Source organism: Cyprinodon variegatus, unplaced genomic scaffold (assembly GCF_000732505.1).
Source record: "Cyprinodon variegatus isolate N-32 unplaced genomic scaffold, C_variegatus-1.0 Scaffold73, whole genome shotgun sequence".
Lineage (NCBI taxonomy): Eukaryota > Metazoa > Chordata > Actinopteri > Cyprinodontiformes > Cyprinodontidae > Cyprinodon > Cyprinodon variegatus.
This window is the reverse complement of record NW_015150526.1, coordinates 1,599,862-1,619,981: the sequence shown is the minus strand read 5'-3', so window position 1 is coordinate 1,619,981 and position 20,120 is coordinate 1,599,862. Positions and strand designations below refer to the sequence as shown.

General features: G+C 37.1%; 1 protein-coding gene across 1 annotated transcript in view; it reads left to right on the top strand.

Annotated features, from left to right (window-relative positions):
* Nucleotides 1-9,959: 9,959 nt before the first annotated feature.
* The window catches only part of kctd1 (potassium channel tetramerization domain containing 1), a 20,981-nt gene continuing 10,820 nt past the window's right edge, over nucleotides 9,960-20,120 (top strand). Inside the window, exon 1 of the mRNA XM_015372574.1 lies at nucleotides 9,960-10,331. Within this exon, the coding sequence (XP_015228060.1) occupies nucleotides 10,323-10,331 (9 nt within the window). The 5' untranslated portion in view covers nucleotides 9,960-10,322. The remainder of the gene's footprint in view (nucleotides 10,332-20,120) is intronic.

The window sequence follows — 20,120 nt, the reverse complement described above, 5'->3', positions numbered from 1 at the left end:
ATATTAAATAGCAATAGCTTAAAAAATCTGCTGTCTTCAGTGGTTTATTTAGATAATATGAATATTTTGCTACTTTGTTTTCATGTTGTGTGATTAGTGTAGATTGACACAGAACTGGGTTTGCACATATACAATTTCCCCCACCCCTCAGTGAACATTGGTCCCTGCCTGCCCCAAAAGTTCAAGAATAAAGACCAACAATCCTTCTTCTAAACTCATAAATTCTTGAGATATTGACAGTTAAAGTCAGATGTACCAAAGGAATAAAACATAATTTAAAGCACTTTGGCCCCATATTGTAGAGATACAGGATGGTTGAGGTACCTCATATAAATAGCTTTTTGCATGGGATTGCCTCTAATGATGACAAACAAAAAACCCTTCTTGTTAGGAAACAGCTAAATCAAACCATCACACCACCTCCAACAAAACTGTACTGACATCTGCTGCTCACAAATGCATTTTCCCAATATCTATATTAACATTTAAATGAAATTAAGAAGTTCCAATAGTTCTTTTTTTTCTTCTTCTTTTATTTTAAGTACCTTACTTCTTCTACTAGTTTCCCTTGCAGTAGGCTTACACACACACACAAAAAGAAGCAAAACAAAGATTTTCAGTCCAGTGATGGATTGGACCCTTCATCCCTTGATTATCCATCCCTATTGTCAGATAAATGTCCACTTTGTGTGCTCCTCGGAGTCGCCCTGCTGAGAATAGTTCCATTTTATCTCATTCCATCAAAAGAGCACCAAGGAAATGATACTACTCTGTGATGGGAAATAGAGGTGATCTGTTATATGTCTACAATTCATTTCCTTTGCTAAAAGTGTAGGGCGCTCTTCAATTTCTTGCTCTCTCTCTCTCTCTGAGGGCCCTGCTGCAAGCTGTCTACATGGTGCAACTATATTACTTTCACCAGCCGAGAATAGCAGTATAATTTTGACGTTAAATCAAAACTGTTTTTTTATTCCCTCATGAATCTTTTCCTTCCTCTCCGCTGCAGTGGACTCCGTGAGTGGTACTATAGCCTCACCTACTGGCAAAGGGTGCAATCTCAGCAGTGAGGTGTTTCATTTTATCCAGATGAGGGCAACCATGAGCCTTGCATGAGCAGGTTGGATTACAATGTTTCTGGGTTTTACTTGTTTGATATTTTTCCAGAGCATTAATTCAAAACTACACGGGAGGATAAGTTGCTGCATTCCAACACAGGACCCAGCAGTCAAATTGGAGGATAAGTCAGTGTAATCATGAAGCATTATTTTGGTCAGCCTTCATGTTCCTGGCACTGGATTTGGTTAGAGTGTAGGCTTTAATTTTCTTTAAATAAAATTGCCTGAACAAAATTGTCTCTTCTGTTTATTTCTGTTCCTGAAATTAAAAATTTGTACTTAATTTTAAGTGTTGCTGTATCATCCTCCTCTACCTGCAGAATTACAAGCTGCCCATCAGGATTTTGGTAATGGAGCGTGAAAATGCTAAATATTCACTAAATGTGTCTTCTGTTGGCAGCATGGAGAGAGAAATAAAATGGTAAGTTTTAAAGGTGTTCCTTCCCTCAGAATGTGGTGACATTTCTGCTGACAGTTGCAATAAGTTAAGTCTGATATGTAACAGAAAAAGGATGGCGATTTAAGTTGTGTTTTACTCAATTAAGCAGTTTATTAGCAAAGATGTTGGATAGAAAACTGATAGCAAGCCTCCAAAAACCAGCAGAAGCTACAGCGTATTATGAAATTATTTGCACTATTCCACATTTTGTCACAGAACTGCAAACCTTATATCCCGTAAATAATATTGATCTTATCAACATATATTGTATAATTATGAAGTCAAAAGAAAAGCCTGCATCGTTTTGAAATGTTTGATTGGTTTTCCAAACAAAGTAAGAAAAGTGCAATGTGTTAATGTGACAAAAAAAAAAAACGTAAATACAATTCAATTCAGTTCAGTTTATTTATATAGCGCCAATTGACAACTCATGTCATCAAATTGTCACATGTCAAATTGATTGAAACTGATTTAAAGCACCATCTTTCTTTGCAATAATAGCTACAAGCGTGTTAATGCATCTTCCTCCCAGCTTCACTCAAAAAGAGATTCTCAGTTATTTTCACAGATCTCAAATGTATTCAGATCTGGACTTTAACTGGACCATTCGAACACATGAATGTACTTTGATTTTGTAAATGTGGCTCCATATTTAGGGTTGTTGTCCACCTGGAAGGGCTCTGCACCCTTTGGCTCGGTGCCAAATGCAAACGGATATTACATTTTTTATTTATTTATTGTCTTCTGTTTTCCATAGATTGCTGATTTGTAAAGCACAAAACTTATAGCTGTTGTGGCAAGTATTTTTTTTAAGAGATTTCAGCTGTTATCATTATCTCACTACCTCACTGTGGTTCCTTACCTAGTACTACTTCAATGTATAACGCCCAATACATATGTGTCATATAAGTTACTTTAAATATCTGCCCCTTTTTTTTTTTTTTTCTTGATCCACTGTATATATGCGGAGGCACTGTATATATATATCCCATGCACCATTTCCTCCTTTTGGCACCTTCTTTTGACTATTGAGCTTATGTGACAAGTGAATTTCTCCACTGTGAGATCAATAAAGTCTATCTTATCTTATCTTATCTTAACTGCAGTGCCCCAAAACATTATTATAGATTACATGGCTCTTTCTTCAACTAATGCGCTATTAATAGCTCACCTATTATTTATTTCCTTGGTGCACATAACTTTGTTAATCATTGGTTTATATGTTAAAGTGTAGTCTAACATGTTCAGAGCTTGGAGTAATATTTTATAATCCAAACTTCCATGAAATATAATTTATACATATCTGCAACTTCATCCATGTCTCGTCTGGTGGATTTCATTTGGTCTTGTTGATGTTTAGTTTTTTCTGCTTCACTGTACAACTGTCTTTACTGAAAAGCATCCATTTGTGGACATTTGTAAAATAATTTTGACCTGATTTTGTTTAGGTATAATAGAAAGGAGAAGCTAAAGACTTTTTATATTTTTTCTTCTGAAAAATGCATTCATGTATTCTTTATTCTACACAGACAGCTTGTGTTGCTCTATCATGTAAAATCTCAATAAAATCCACTAAAGATTATGGCTGTAATCTGAAAACAAATATAGAAAAGTTAAAAGATTGTAAATACTTTTGCAGGGTGCTGCATTTGAGGTTGTAACTAAAGATTCACTCATTAATTATACAATGCCAAAAGCATACCTTTTACTGATCTCGTTCATTTCAGGAACATTTTTGAAGTTAAAACTTCTGATTTTTAACCCACAACAGAAGGGGCAAAAAAAAAAAAAAAAGATAAAACACACACCTTAAAGATCATTAGCAATTAATATTTAGGGATTCATGAAGAAAAACAGCATTAAACACTTGTTTAATAATTCATACTATAAACAAGAAAGTCTCCCACTTCCTTAATAATTTAGACGTAAGCTAATGTTGATTTATTCAGGAAGGTCTCTGCCACCAGCGCTGCCTGGAGTCCCCAAATTTGAATTAAAGTAGGACAGTAGCAGGCGAGTCTGTAATAACATTTGTATAATTTTATTATTGCTCTGGGCTCAGTTCATTTCCTCCTCCAGTAGCTGCGTGAAATTGTTTGATTCTTGAAACTGCCTTGAGTCTGCGGCTCAGGGGTTGGAGGGTGGTACAGGAACAGGAAGGCATGCGACACTCTCCGTCTGATGCTGACAGACACATAAACACACACACAGCTCCACGTACATGTGCGTACACTCATGCAAAGAGAGGAGGAGATAAATAACTTTGTTATTCTGGGTTTTGTAATACTATTACACTGGCTCACTTAATAACCCAAGCTGTCTTGAGAAAATGATTGATATTCTCACTTTGTCAGTTATGATAAATATTATACTTCCTCCATTTGAGAAAGCTAGGAAGAGGAGTAACTCATTCAATGTGTTATCTCGTCTTAAAAAATATGAGCTGGTATTTTCATTCATTTTCAGCAGAATGGTTAAAAAAAAAAAAAAAAGAAACAGTCAGCTTGTGAATAACCTAATCTAATGTAATATAATGTTTTCATTTGCTCTACAAAAAATAATAATAATAATATAACTTCTGTTAAAGAAAGATTTAAACTCCATAACACTTTCAGTCCATCTGTATGTAGGGTTGGGGGTTAGAGAGTTATCAAGTCCCATCATATGATTTCCAGTTAGTGGTGTACCATATTGTGATTACATTCACCAATGATTGGACTATCATTTCCAAAAGTCTAATTTGCAAAACTCTGATTACTCCAGCACAAACAATCAAGTTTGGGAGGTATTAGCTCGCACAACATACACCTGAGACCCCGGCGGTTTTGACTCACAGAGGGAGGGTGGAGAAGTTCTGATTGGTTTCCTCCAGGCTCTCCTTCTAACTTCCCACACGCACACATTCCCTCACTCCTCCTCCCCCCTTCAATTCCTTTATGCAGAGCAGCCCAAACTGCAGTTTGATGAAACACATTTGTTTGACTTAACTCTTGCCTCGCCATCGCAGCTAAATCTCAAAGGCCTGTCGGTGTAATGTGGCCCAAAAGCAATTGGGTTAATGAGAGGATATATGTACAAGTGTGGGACTTGACCTGAGGAGCTGTTTTCCATTTGGGTTTGGTCTGCTCATGTTATTAGGGAAACCTTTATTATTGTTGCCCTCTAGTGGGAACCATATAATAGGATTACATTTTATTAGAGCCTCCCAGCATTACCCAATCACTCCCCCCCACCCACCCACTCACCTCCTCTTGTCTCTGCACCCCTTGTAGAAGTGTCACTGACTCCTCTGTCCACTGTAGGCGGGATGGTTCTATTTTGGGGTGCAACTGAACCAAATAGTTGCGCAAGAAAGTCATACAACAGAGAATCAGACTCTAAGTGTAAAAAAGAAAGAAAATTTTCACATTTTGGCCAAATTTGGCATTTTCTAATTGCAATAACACAAGACATTTTTTGCACAAATTTTTAGCAACATTAGCGATACATTACATTCCGTAGGTATTCATATTTGTGCTCATTATTTATTTATTTATTTTTTTTTTTTGTGATGAACTAATACAAAGCAGGAAAAATATAAATGCTTTCAAAATTAGTGGTAAAAAAATATTTTTTTACCTTTGTAATTATTCCCTCTTTTTCTGTTAATCAGAATTACGATTCAGTGCAACAAGTTACCCTCAAAAGTCCACAGATTAGTGAGTAAAAAGCATTAAAAGGACAGGAAGGACCCAACAGACAGGTCATGCATCAAATTTAAAGCACAGTTAGGCTATAAAACATTATCTACATCTTTGAGCATAGCACAGTGCACCGTTCAATCCATAATTCAAAATAGGAAGAATGACAGAACTCCAACCAAACCAGTATATTTGTATCTACCTTAGATGACAGGCTGCGTAAGAATAACATTGATCTGCCAAGTGGCCCTTGATGAATCAGATCATAGCTCAACAGATCAGGTAGAAGAATCTGTAAATTGTCATTTCTTTCCTTAAAGGGAAAAGGGGCAAAAAAATACAACTGCTTTAAGAAAATGATAAGAGGATCATTTTTATAGTTTAGCATAAGTCACCTAGATGACCCAGAAAACATGTGAAAAATGCTCTGGTCAGATGAAAACAAAACCGGACTTTGGCAGGAAAACCAACTCTCTGAATCCCATTGGGCTTACAATCGTCACAATGAAACATGGTGATGGCAGGATCATGCTAGGGGATGGGTCTTTTTTTCAGCAGGGACAGTGAAGCTGGGAATATGGCATTCAGAATTATAATGGGTCAGGATGGCCTAGGCAAAGCTCCTTCTAGGAAATACTCCTGTCATCTAATCTGACATAGTTTGAACTATTTTGAAAAGAATTTCAGCACCCGGATTTGCTAAGCTGGTAGAGACAAATGCCAAGAGTTGAAGCTGTGATTAAAGAACAAAGTTGTTTAAAGTATTGATTGAGAAGCCCTGAATATAAATATCATACATTCCAGACTTTATTGATAAAAAAAACAACAAAAATATGGTTTAGTTTACATCTAATTCATAATGATACATGAATTTGAAGGGATCCATCACCTTTAAAATATATTAAAGTTTATCTGTGCTGTAAAAAAAAAAAGTGTAGGGTGAAAATGCTATTACCAGCAACTCTGTATATTCCAGACTTTGTAAACCTTTCAGAATGGAAGTCTTCAAAGGCCTTTCTCCCTCGTTTCAATATCTGTCTTTTTATATTTTAACAAAGAGCTTTATCAATCACAGATGTACCACCCTTGACGTTAAACCCTTCAAGACTATGATAGCTTGACTACAATATAGCAAGGGAGGGCTACACTCTAAAAAGCAAAAATTTATTTGTGCCAAAGATAATATTTGACAAACAATTCTGGCCTAAAACTGTACAAGCCTTCAGGGCAGAGTGAGTCAGGATCTGGAACAGCTTCAGCACTTTCCCTTTATGCATCCCACTCCCTTATGTAACCACAGGCCATTAGAGGGGTGTGGCGATTGTAGAGCTGCAGTTACTAACTGGGTCTGAGGCAAAACCAACATCTCTACCTTACACTGATTTTCAAACAGATTTGTTTCTAACCTGCACATCCAAACATTTTAGCCATTTTATATATTTCAGGGAAGGAGAAACCTTTCTATAGAAAAGAGCATTTTAAAAAAATTTGTTCATACCAAATCAATCCTGTTTAAACTGGAGACTGCAGATACATTGGCCCTAATGAGGACTAAAACCCAAAGGAAAGGTCAAACTACAGTAGTAGATAGAAGTTATAAATTAACTCTCATGTCTGCATATTTTGATTGAAATGAGTCAGACGAGCAACATTTGAAAGTCTTTAAACTTTTATTTTTACATTGGCAGCATATTTGTTTTGTTTACTTTAAGCCACTTTGCTGTGATCTAATTTAAATTCATACCTGAACACAAAAGATTAACCCACACATAAACTACTTACTAATTAAGCAGTTTCATATGTACAATTTATTCTGATGTTTTTAGTAAAGCTGTTAGAGTTGTAAAAAAAAATGGAAGTGTTTCTATTCTGGGTCAGCTGCCAACAGAAAATATTCCTTCAAGACATAACTTTCAAATTTTCCAGTTCCTCTGCTTCTTGGCCCTCCTCTTTTTTGTCATAAAGGTCAAGAAATGCACAGAAAAATCTATTTAAATATTTGGCCAAAGCTAAAAAAAAAACAAAACACAAAGACTTTGAGTTACTTATATTCTTAATTACATCAGAATTGGTCCTCCAATACTAACAACACTTTATAAGATTAAAAGATTGACTCAACATATAAAGAGTGGTTCATTACTGCACTATAGCTTAGCTGCAACATAAGCAGAGAAGAACAAAAGAAAGTAATTCAAGATGATCACAGGCTGACTCCAGTCTGTTTAGGACTTGCCTGGAAAAAAGTTGTCATTTGCTTTTGCATTTGTTTTGTTTTTTTGTTGTAATTTTTAAGTTACATTCTTTTCTCTTTCAAAGTACAAACTTATTACCTCCACAGACAAACCTTAGCATTACTATAAACTCTAACATAAGGGCTTCTCAGCTCAGATTTGATTCACTGCTTCTTCTCTGAGACATTGCCAGAGGCAGTTTCTCAAAATTTCAGAAAGGCACAGTAAGTTTTCCAGGCTTCGTCTTTTTCCTCTCCAAGCGTATTTCTAACCAGATGATGTCATTCAGGTCAGCCGATGTCTTTTTAAGTGAAACTTACATCTGCAACTAATCTGGATAATTTGACCACCAAAGAAAAGAGAAAAACATTCAGCCATCCGTCACTTGCATATTGTAGTTGTTATAAGTTAGCACTAATTGAAGTTAAACACTTTGCTTGTAACTTTGTAACAATTGCTAAAATCTGCATTGGGTAACTTCCTCACTCGTTAAAGAACATCTGATTTACATAAAGAATTTCATTAGGTTTGGGTTCCATTTGGATCTCAAATAGACAACTTCTGGGATTTTAAAGCCCCAGGTGGTTTCAATTAAACATGTTTAATCACGCTAATGGCATAAAAATGTTGCATTGTAGTGCATGATATCCCAGTAAGTCTCATATCCTTTGTTTATTTAGCAATCTGCTTATAAGGAGGGGTAAAAGTAGAGAAGTCTAAATCAAAGCATTTTGAAATCTGTAAAAGGATCTACTTAAACAATAAAATGTAAAATATATGTGTAAATATGCTTCGTATTCTTTTCCACTAGATATTTATCATGTGTTTCTACCTCCTTTTGTGGAATATTTTTACAGGAAGAACAACAATGCCTCGTAAAAGTATCTATAAAAACGTATACCGGTATGTGTTTCACTTAATAGACCAACAGAAAGCGTTTTTATTTTAGCATTAAAGTAATTTTCTATTTTATTTTTTTTTCATACAGCCCATGCATTTTATATAGCTCTGCAGACTGAGTGATAGGTAGAACAATGCTTTACCGTGATAGCTATAACTTGTCTGGTGTGTATGAGCACCAGCTTTGCACAACAAGGAACTAAATATTGTTTAATACATTCTCATGTGGAAAATAGGTAAAATGATTGCAGCATTAATTTAGTTTTGCCCATGACATTGAGAATGCAAGTTGAATACATAAAAATGCCTAGATCTACACCATTCAATTCAGTTCTATAATACTTTATTATTCCATTCCATAAAACTCCATTTCAGCTCTTATTCTGTTAAGGGAAACTAACCTGTTGAGTATAAAGCTCCATCCATCTTCTCAGAACCTCTGACCAGTTTTCTTATGCAAGTTTAGGAACATCTTTACAGCCAGAATTATATTTTCAGTTAGTTTTCTCCAGCATGGCATGCTGCCAAACTTTAAATGGGCCTTATTCTGGCTTTCATTCAATAATGGCATTCTTCTTGTCACTATTGCATAAAGGTTTTATTTTTGCAGTTGTTTATAATAGATTTAATTGAAGGCTACTGACATAAAAGAGGCAATTCACTCCTTGGTCTTTTTTTTATTGATTTAGTTAAACACAAATGATCAGATTTATTTTACTTTCAGTCATGCACTACTTTGTGTTGGGCTCTTACACAAAATCCATTCAAATGTAATGAAGGATGTGTTTGCAATTTGACAGAAAGTTTAAAGGGAGGGAAACGTACATGCTATTGAGGGCTTTATATTGATGAAACAAATTCTATCTGACCAGTAGGGGGCGTAAGAGGTATTCCAGCGCTGCCCACAATGCACAGCAATGGAACAACTAGAATGTGAGAACAGTTCATCCTATGACCAGATGTGCACAAAACATAGCACTCTCAGGTCAGAGAGAATAATTAGCCATGTTGACTTAAGATCAGTTTGAAACATGCAATTTCTTTTAATGTGTCCATCCCTGCAGTAATTGTTAAAAAAAAAAGCTTCAGAAGTGCCTCAATCTTCCTGAAATCATGCATGGTTGAACATTTGAAATGAGCTCGCACATCACCCTCGGGCACTGATTCAGTCTTGATTGAGGCAAGGCAAGCTGCAAGTACTTATTTATACAACTACGTCATCTGGAGGCTGTCCAGGAGGAGGAAAGCGGCTGAAAAGATTGCAAAGGAGAGGTTTATAGGGGACTAAAAATGCCATAAACCACATTCCATTAATTTAATGTGCTGTACTAATCAACAAGTTGCCTGCTGCTGCACTGTATCTATATGGCACAGGGGGGGAAAAAGTAAAAGTAGATAGGTTTGATGTTGAAGGGAAGAAGTGGGGGTCTGAAAATCAAAGTAGGCTACTCCACTAGCAATCTATATAATTATCTTCATCTCCTGCTTTTCCTCTCTGGCAAAGAAACACTCCATCCATTTGTAGAAATCGCCCAGGGGAGCGTTACATCAAAACTAATCATAACGATTAAAATCAGCTTCTCTGCAGGGAGGAGGCAATAGGGAAGTTAGAGGCAGGGGGTGAAGCTGTTGTAAATACAGGGGAAAATATATATATTTTATGATTTATAAGAACATTTGAAGAAAATATAAATGCACTTTCACTGTCTTGTTTCTTTTCTATTTGTTGGCAGTTTGATTCTGCATATCGGTTTAGACTGGGGGGCAGAGACATGAGCTAATTGTATCCTGATCTTTGCCTTGAGGGGTTTCGGGAGCCCTGGAGCAAAGTATTCGCTGTATTTTGTTCTGTCTACCTTAGTCAAGCTATTGCATTTCTCGCTGGTGTAGGAGGAGAGGCAGATCTCAGGCCAAATCGGAGGAGAGAGGGAAAAAAAAGGTTGACAAAAACCACTTCATGTTTCAGGTAAGGGAAGATTTATTTCTGTTTGCTGGTATTTCTGTGGCTGGGTGGACTGGGACATCGAGGCGCAGCAGCTTTTACGCATGTGCCAAGCTATCGAACCGCACTAGTGCTAAAGGAATATTTAACCACTTCCTGGCTTTTGTTCCGAGGTTGAAGGGCGACGGATTCATTAGAATAACAGCCATAAATGAAGCAGCAAAGATTTATCGGTGCTCTCTCGTTTTTCCAAAACGTCCCGTTTATGATCCAACGCGTGAATTCGCTCCTAGCGCGCCTCAGCTCCCGACAACATCCCCGCTCTTCCTCCTTGTCACTGCTACTTCTTTACAAGTTGCTCTCAACTTAGTTAAGCGCAGTTTATTCTTCGTTTAAAAAAACGACATTTGAACTTATTTTTTCCCCCTCCCAGTCGTGAAACATTTCCATTTCCTGACTGCCCAGATCGCAAAATGAAAGACGCCATTGTGGAGTAATTTCGCCGCAGGCGTAATTCTTATTCAGTATGACAGGATACAAACGTCAATGCAGAATATGTAAATCATTCATGAACAGCGAGCAAAAGCAACATTAATAGATATGCAATTATGCGAAGAAGGGCAAATATAAGAGTTGTTTCTTTTTTATTTCTCTGGGTTGGCTTTTTGATCGCGCTCTGCGTAATCAGCTCCAGGGTTCTCATCAGCAAATGCTGTGACTAAATAATACAATATACACTTTGCAATTTCAAATACGACTTATGCTACTCATACTCATGTAAAATAAGTGAGCAAACTATATATCTATAGAGCTTTTAAAACATAGATTTGATTCTAAAGCAGTACAGGAATAATTGGACGATTAAAATTTTATTACCTAAAATCTTAATTCACTTCTAGTGGGAGAAAAAGAAAGAAAAAGTTTTAGAGTGGTAATATTTATGAGGCTGAGATGGTGGCTTATCTGGACCAATCACCTGATGGCGCTGTTTCTAAACTGTTTCCCATAATCTCGCCTCTCAGTCCTATGCTGTCATTTTATTTTATGTTTGGTTCTGGTTAAAAGTTTAAATACAGGCTTCACACAACTGGATTTTGGTAGATATTAAGTTCTTTTAATGAAAAATTTTGATTACTTTTTATAGAGATTGATTGATTATAGAACAACCAAATCTAGAGATTTAAAAAAAACAATAATTTTGGTTCATTTATTAGGGAATTTCTCTGAATCCAAAATCCAAAAGATATAGGCCTAAGCGTAGGTGTGTTGTTACATTCACAGAATTCACAAAAGGTTTTATATCTAAGTTTGGTGGAGATCATGGCGGACTTTTTACGGTAGCCTTTGGGCGCCTATTCCAGGCGGAAGGGCCCGTTCTAGAAGTTTAAAGTAGTAGCTCTGATGTTTGAAAGGGAATATTGTGAAAATAAATTACTTGTGTTTATCTAGCTTTGTGTGCAAGTCGTGTATTTTCTGTCTATTGTTTTTTTCACTGTCACACCTGAATTTTCCCACTGTGGAATAACAAATGTATATATACTCTATGTCTTTAGTGGAGGGTCAAAAATTAGACAAAAGATGCCCCAATTTAAGCTAAAAGAACATGTTAACAGCAAACATATGTTAAACTATTCCTGGCAACATTTCTAATCTACCAACGGAATAAGAAGGTGCCAATTTGGATTATTTCAAATCGATGACACCCAGTTACAATGTCCAAAAGTACAATTGTGAGACTTTGAGTTGACAGACTCATCTTCTCAGATAGCTGTTTAAAATCTGAGGTGATAAATGTGCTATTGAACCCTGTTTTAAAATGTGTTCATTTAGCTTTAACTCTGGGCTCAAACTAGGAAAACAAACTGATTTAAGGGAGCAACAGGTTCTTAAGTGGTCAAGTATTTAGCCAGAATTACACCAGAGGCCTCATTAATGACCCTGAGTCTTATGATAAAGTACCAAATTGCTTAAGGGAATTTCATGTGATTTGAATCCATAGATTTGAGCTTCCATGTATAATTAAACTCACTGTACGTAATTAACAAATCTATAAATACATTCCAATATATTATTTTCTTATCTTTAATGATCAATGAGGTTTTAGATTTTATTCTCAGTCAACCTCGAAAAAAGAAAACAACCTAATTTATGCTAAAGGAAAAACTAATGCAGACGTTCATGCCAATCCCTATATGTATGTAAACCTCTGACCTATACTTCATGTCTGCCACGCCTGTGCCCTGGGACAATTTGCTCTGTGCCGGTGACCATGCAGCACAGTCTGCAGTAGCCTGCAGCACTGAGTAGACTGCTTTACCTATGATGTCATGCTTTTGCACAGCTCTTCTAGATCCAAAATTATATATATTTTGAAATAAAAGAAATGATCAGAGCGGTCCTATTTAAATCATCATCAAATCAGATCTCACAAACTTTGTGGGAGTTAAGTTTAATTATTTTCCATCTTACCATCTCATTTATAAATTGCTTTCTTAATAAGTACTTCAATTTTTAAAATGAATGTAAACTTAAGTGGTCTGCAAAATTTCCGTGCATTCATTTATTGCATGTCTATTTTCAGACGAGACACATGTTGCATAACTTGCAACTATTACAAATATTTAAAAACTAGAAATTGCAACACAAACATTTATGAAACCTAAGAGCTTGATTTGATATGCCATCACAGAAGAAACCTCTTCTCTACATGTGCTGTTATCATTGCTCTGCTAGAACCCATCCAAAATGACCAGTAAACCAAGCTTCAAAATCTCCTCAGGCCATGTTGTTATGATGCTTTGCTACCTGTTATTTTTGCTCCCTTTACAACAGGCTCTGACTAAAAAGTGAGCCTAAAGTCTGTAAGCTGTGAGTGTGTGTGGACATTTTAAGCAGATGGCTACAGGCAACAGAGCAGAGACAGCCCATCCAGATTATGTAAATACTGGTCTGCCGTGCCTCAACTGAATGTTAATGCTCTGTTCTGAAATGCTAATTACGTGTTGTGTGATATGTCAAAAACAGAGACAAACTGCATTGTTTGAGAAATGACTAAAAAGTTCATGTAGCTTCTGAAAGGCAGCATTATTACTGGATACCCTTTATCATTCTGCAGTTCAGATATTTCTTCCTAGAACTTTCAAATATCTTCAGAATATAAACATAGATCTTGAGCCATGAGAATGTAATTAAAACATGGATTTAGTCCATTATTTCAGTTCAAATAGGTAAACCCATACTGTTTATTGTGTAGATTCACAAGAAAGGTGTTATATTTTTGACATTAAATTGAGAAGAATTGTAGCTGTAAATTTCAGTGGGCTGTATTTAAACATATTTGAAAGTTGAATGGAAGGAAAAGTTGTGATGCACAGCATTTTCAAGGGCAAGGGGATACAAATGACACAGTGCAGCATGTGTGCTTTTAATCCATCCCAATCAAACATATTGTGCTGAGGTATTTTGCCACAACTTCGACATTGCAAGAAAACAATGCCAGAGGTCTTTAGGATCCATTGGACTGCAATACATTAGCAGCTGTTTTTGCTCTTTAGGAAAGAGGTTTTGCTGCATAATATACATTAAGGGTTTGTACTTTTTTTTTGATGCAAATATCTTTTACAAGTTTCATAAACAAGACAGATCTAGATGTCAACAGGTAGAGATGGCACTACTTTGGCCACTGTCCTCTGCACATAGGTAATTGCTGATGGATGTGGCTACAATGTAGCTTGCCACCATCAGTGTGTGAGTGTGTGCGTGAATGACAGAATGTAGTGTAAAGCGCTTTGGTCAAGTCTCCTGACTTGAAAAAGCGCTATATAAGTACAGGCCATTTACCATGATATTTAATCTGTCGATTAATTCTAATAAGCGTCTGATCTCTTGACTGTCTTTAAGTTAGATGTGACCATTGTGTTGCAGACGTTTGTTTACGAAAAGTCCACTACATGATTTTCAACTGTTTTTGTGATATAGGAACTAATTTCTTCAACCCCCACCTGACACCCACCCAACCGCCAGTTCTTTTTCTCTCCCTCTTCTTTCTCCTCTGCAATTTTCCATAATGCCTCACAGATTTTACACTCAATCCACCTTTGCGATGACAAGGCTTTGAGGAAATCCAATTCCACTGAGCTGTTTTCAGAACTTACTCTCCACAGGCACACACTCACTTCCGCACACACACACTCCACCATCTCCACAAATTAGTCAGGGAACAAATTACCTGCATTCTGAGTGTGATCCCACGCACTTTGCCGGCTGCCTTACACAGGTCCCCTTTTGAAGAGCAGCCATGTGATTTCTCTCTCTTTCTGCCCTGCAGGCCCCCTTGCCTTCTGCGAGGGATTCTGGAGTTGAATTTTAAAACTATGTATGGCTGCTGCCTGCGCTTATCAGCGCGTGCACAAGTGGCATGCAAATCAAACGAGGATCACACACCGCATTGGAGGCCTACACTCAAAGGCAAGCTTAATTGCTAATTGGGTAGCTAGGTGTGAAACCCACACTGCCAATGAGAGGGAGGAATGTGGATGTTTTAAGGCCAGTGGTTGAACTAATTAATTTTAATCTGAATATTATTAAAAATTGTGGTTTTTCTGCATTTTCTGTAAGGAGGAAAAAAAATCAGCCAGGAGAAGCCTGTGAAAGTTGTTTTAACTGCAGTTTTGCTTGTTGTGGTTTGGTTTTATGCAGTATCATTACTTGTGATACAATATTGCTTTGTATTGAAGGATGTCTTTTCACACTGAGTGTTCATACTGTTCCAATTCATTTCAGAAAAAGTACTAGAAAAAAAATTCAGCGCCCTATTTCTTAAAACCAAGTCTTGGATATATACGATATTGCGGATATCTGGCCAAATTAAGCCACAACTTCACAGCAGTAGTAGAGTTACCACTCTAATCTATTCTTTGCACCTAGCCTGCTCCCGAACAGGCTAACAACCAGGATTATTGGGTGCTGTATCTGCTTAGTCAGCATTGACAGAAACCAATGACCTTTTCTAAAGATCATTTGTGGGCTCTGGCAAACCTTCCCTCTATCTACTGTGGCTAGACCGTGGGCCAGAGTATATGACCAGCTGAATTTACACTGCTCAAAAAATATAAAGGGAACACTCAAATAACACATCCTAGATCTAAGTGAAGTATTATCAATGAATACTTTGGTCTGTACAAAATTGAATGCCCTGACAAAACAAAATCACAGAAAAATCATCAATGAAATCTATTTTTTTACTGATGGAGTTGTGGATTTAAAGGCCCCCAAAAAATTCAAGTGGAAAAACACACTGCATGCTGACACAACTTTAATCTAATGCCCTTAAAACAGGTCAGAATTAGGCTCAGTATTGTGTGTGGCCTCCACATGCCTGTGTGATCTTCCTACAATGCCTTGTCATGCTCCTGATGAGGTGGCAGATGGTATCCTGAAGGATCTCTTCCCAGATCTGAAGTAAAGTATCTGCCAACTTCTGGATATTCAGTGTTTTAACAGGTTGGTGGATGGATTCAGACATGATGTCCCCGATGTGCTCAATGAGATTCAGGTCTGGGGTACGAGTGGGCCAGTCTATAGCTTCAATGCCTTCATCTTGCAGGAACTGTTAACACCCTCCAGCCACAAGAGGCCTTGCATTGTCCTGCATTAGGAGGAACCCAGGGACAACCATACCAGCATATGGTATCAAAAGGGGTCTAGGGATCTCATCTCTGTGCGTAATGGCAGTCATGCCAACTCTGGCGAGAACAAATTGATAAAAAAAAAAATGTAATAAAAATCTATAAATTGTATATTAACATATTGGCTTCCACTGTTTAGTTTTAGGTTAATAGTTGTTCATTTGAGAAAAATGACAAGCTCCTCCTTAAATTATGAAGTTTTCAGTCAAGAACAATGGTTATTTAATGTGTATTTTAGGCTGTTTAGACTTTTATTTGTTCAGCTCTTTTTGCTGAATCAATGAATCTGTGATCGACCTCATGGTCTCTTGAAGAAAGCTGTGGACCTGCATTTAGCTTCATTAGTTATGCCTGGTTTGAGGTAGTTGCAACTTTGGAGCCTGGCTTGGCTTTTCTGGAGTTGATGAAGCCAGGATGCATTCCTCACTCTAGGTCGAGTCTGGCTTTATCTCTTATCCTGGGATGTCTGAATTCAACTTTTGGGGAAATGGGGCCCAGGAGGATTTTCGGTCTGATTTATATTGCCTAATTTTGGGTTATTTAACCCTGTTCCTGAGGACCCAGTGTCCTGTTTGTTTGGGCTCTTCTCTGACTAAACACTCTCGACTTTAAGTAAATGGGGGGCTAACAGGTCTCCACAGCCCTGTTGAGCAGATGAACATGCAAGGTCTAAAGGACCAGGGTTAAGCCCCCTATCGTAATGGTGCAGGGTTGTTTCTTAGAGGTGTTATGCAGTGTCTCTAGTATAACAAAATGCATACTTTTTGCACAAACTACGGCGGAAATGTTCATGTGGCTCACTGTCCAGGATGTCTTTCAAAGGGCAGCACTGCAATTTCTGAATCTTACACCCAAAGACAGTTTTCTCTTCATTCTTTACAGGTCAGGACACTGCGTATTTAGCACACCTCTGTGTTGTGCACACTCTATAGAAGCATTTGATGTTTCCAGGGTAGGGTTTATTGACCTTATCAGATCCAAGCGAAATGCCAAATATAGGTACTATTTAACATTCTTTAAATGATTCTGGATTAATTTATCATCTTTTGTTCAAATATAAAATACATGTACTGGCCAAATTTTTAACTGTATTGTTCCACACTGAATGGGAATTCTGTTAAGTACAACTCTTTTTGCTCCAAATCCTTACCCACCTACATATAATATTTAGAAATTCTCCCCCTGAATGGTGCTCCCAGGCCAAGTGTTTGATGGCAGTTCACTGGCACTTGCAGTGACACAAACATGGTGAGCAAAGTAATCACAGAGGTGATCATTTCGCAGTGGAGCGGCCATATGAGGTGGAGGATTTCTTCCCACCGTCTTCATCAGAGACACAGGAAATGGAGGGAAGACAGTAAGGTTCTGTGAAAGATGCCAGCAGCCTTCAGTTGTACCAGTTTGACTTCCTCAGAGATTCTACATGGCTGCTCCTTCCACATATGTTTTTTTTTCATTAGAACATCAATAAAAACCCGAACCAAACGTTCTTGATAAACAGAAACTGATTACTTTTATGACTTACAGTATTACCCATGTACACAAAAATGCCATATCATTTTAGAAAGACAAGACACACTACTTTCTGTACTATGTTGTGTACAATCTATTTTTTTCTTTACAAAATAAATGTGTTTTTTCCCCAATAGCTTTAAGGTATTTGATCTTGTTTAAATATACTTAATTTTATAAGCAGAAGAAAGTGATTTATTTTGATTTTGCATCATATAAAAATCCCTTTATTTTATTCATTGTTAGTCCTTAAGCAAACCACTGCTGTCCACCTCTGCCCAAGGTAGAGCCATCAGAATCAGGAACCCCTTTGAAGGGAAGGTGCTAAACAGAGTTTCTACGGTTTTCAGAAAAAAAGGATTGCAGAAAATGTGCAGGAAATTGTCAAAATAATATCTTGGACATGGAATAATATAGACAGCACCATACTGTTACAGTTTACCAGCATAAAGAGATGATATATGGGGTAAGTACTCCTTTAAATGGGTCTGAGATTTATGAAGCATTAATTTGGGGGCAAAATGTTTAATATGGCCACTTAATATAAGCATAAGAAAAACAATATTTAGACTGGACCAAAGTCATACTGCTTTTGGTGGTGGAAAGTATCCAGACCCCTTTTGAATTGCAGCCATTTGCGAAAAACAAAAACTTTTTTTTAATTTCTAGTTGTTGTACATTCAGCACCCTATCCTTACAGAAAAAAAGAGAAGCAAAACTGGAATACAATTATTCAGACCCTTTGCTTAGGGTTGAGTAGTACTGCCCTGAGTCTTAGTAAATGATGCAACAAGTTTTTCCCACCTGGATTTGGGGATCTTCTGCTATTCTTCCTTGCAGATCCTCTTCACTTCTGTCAGGTTGGATGGTGAGCATTGTGGAAAGCTGTTTTCAGGTGTTTCCAGAGATGCTCGATTGGGTTTCGGTCGGGGCTCTGGCTGGGTCAATCAGGAATGGTCACTGAGTTGTTGCAAAGCCACTCTTTTGTTATTTAAGTGTACTTTGGGTCATTGTCTTGTTGGAAGGTGAACCTTCAGCCCAGTCTGAGGCCCTGGGCACTCTACAAGAGGTCATCTTCCAGGATATTTTTCTACTTGGCAGCATTCATCTTTCCTACAATTACAACCAGTTGTTCTTACCTAGCATCTGATAAACACCTCCACCTTGTATGACGGCGTCATCATCATATTAGAAAACTCAATATGGACTCTCATACATCTTGCACTGAGTAGATTCTTTTCTGCCATAAAGCCAAAACTGGTAGAGGTCTGCAATGATAGTTGACTTTGTGGATCTTCCTCCCATCACCCCAATGCAACAATGGAGCTCTGCCACAGTTTTTTTAACCTCTGCTTCAGTCACCGTAGTAACATTCTCCCCAGAGCTAACCTGGTCGGGAGCAGGTTTTCTTCAGTAAACTCAGTGTCCTGTCTCCGCTCTCCTTACAGCCAATCACGTTGTTTTATTACCTGATTTAGTCAGATGTTTGTCATAGTTTTTTTGCATAAAAAATATTTATATATCATTTACCGTTACACATGTTAGGTTTTAAAAACAAACATTGCATGTCCGTTTGACGAGGATCATATTAAAGAATGATCGACAGTTTTCACAGAGAAATAAATATTTATAGGGAGAGGATTCTACAACTCAGTTGACAGGACATGAAATTACTTGTTTTTGGTTTGTTTAATCTGAGCGAGTTGCGAATCATTTTATTTTTATTTTGTTATATATACAGTACATGAAGAACTACTGAAACTATTCTCAGATTACACAAAAATAGATTCAATTTCAAAAGGAAAGGAATTACTTTAGGGTTAAGATTAGGATTCACCTGATAACAACCTAATGAGCCTACTGTCACAATCTGAAGCCATTCTATGGGACTGATAGCTGCTTATAACGGGCATCTATTGGGATAATAACATCCGAACCGCAGCTGCGAAGACTAAGGGTTGCATGAGATGATCAAAAGGTTCTATATATTAGAACAATGTTTTTATTCTTCATCCTCACCTGCTCCCTGAAGATTTCACCTAAATAGATACATTGATCTGCTACCATTCAAGAAATAATCTTGTAATATTTTCACGGTAGCAACAACTTTGGCAAGCCGTTTTGATATGTACTAGTTTTATGACATTCTCCACATCTGGAATAAACATTCTGGATGACTAAAAATTTATTTCAGATCTCCATATTGCTAATATTACTGGTCAGCATATGTATTATGTTTTTCAGATATCATAAATACATTTTCAGTCAAGCTGATAAATGTCAGAATGGCCACTTAAAATGTGTAAACATTTCTAGATATATAAAACTTAATTCTTTCTAGTATAATTTTACTTTTTTTACTTTCTAAAATTCAGTTTCTGCCACAAAAATGTAATTTAGAAAATATATTATTGCTGTTCAGTCTAGGAGTGTGATTTTAATCAGTAAGAATCTTATTTTAGTTATCTACAAATGGAACAACAGAGAGGAGGGCTTTTAATAAATTTAAAAACGGCCTGCCATAGTCCACTTCATATAACTTACGCATTAATTCAAGCAACAATCTTCCCCTTTGCCACCTTCCTCTCCTTTGTAGCTGTAGTGCTGTTTCTCT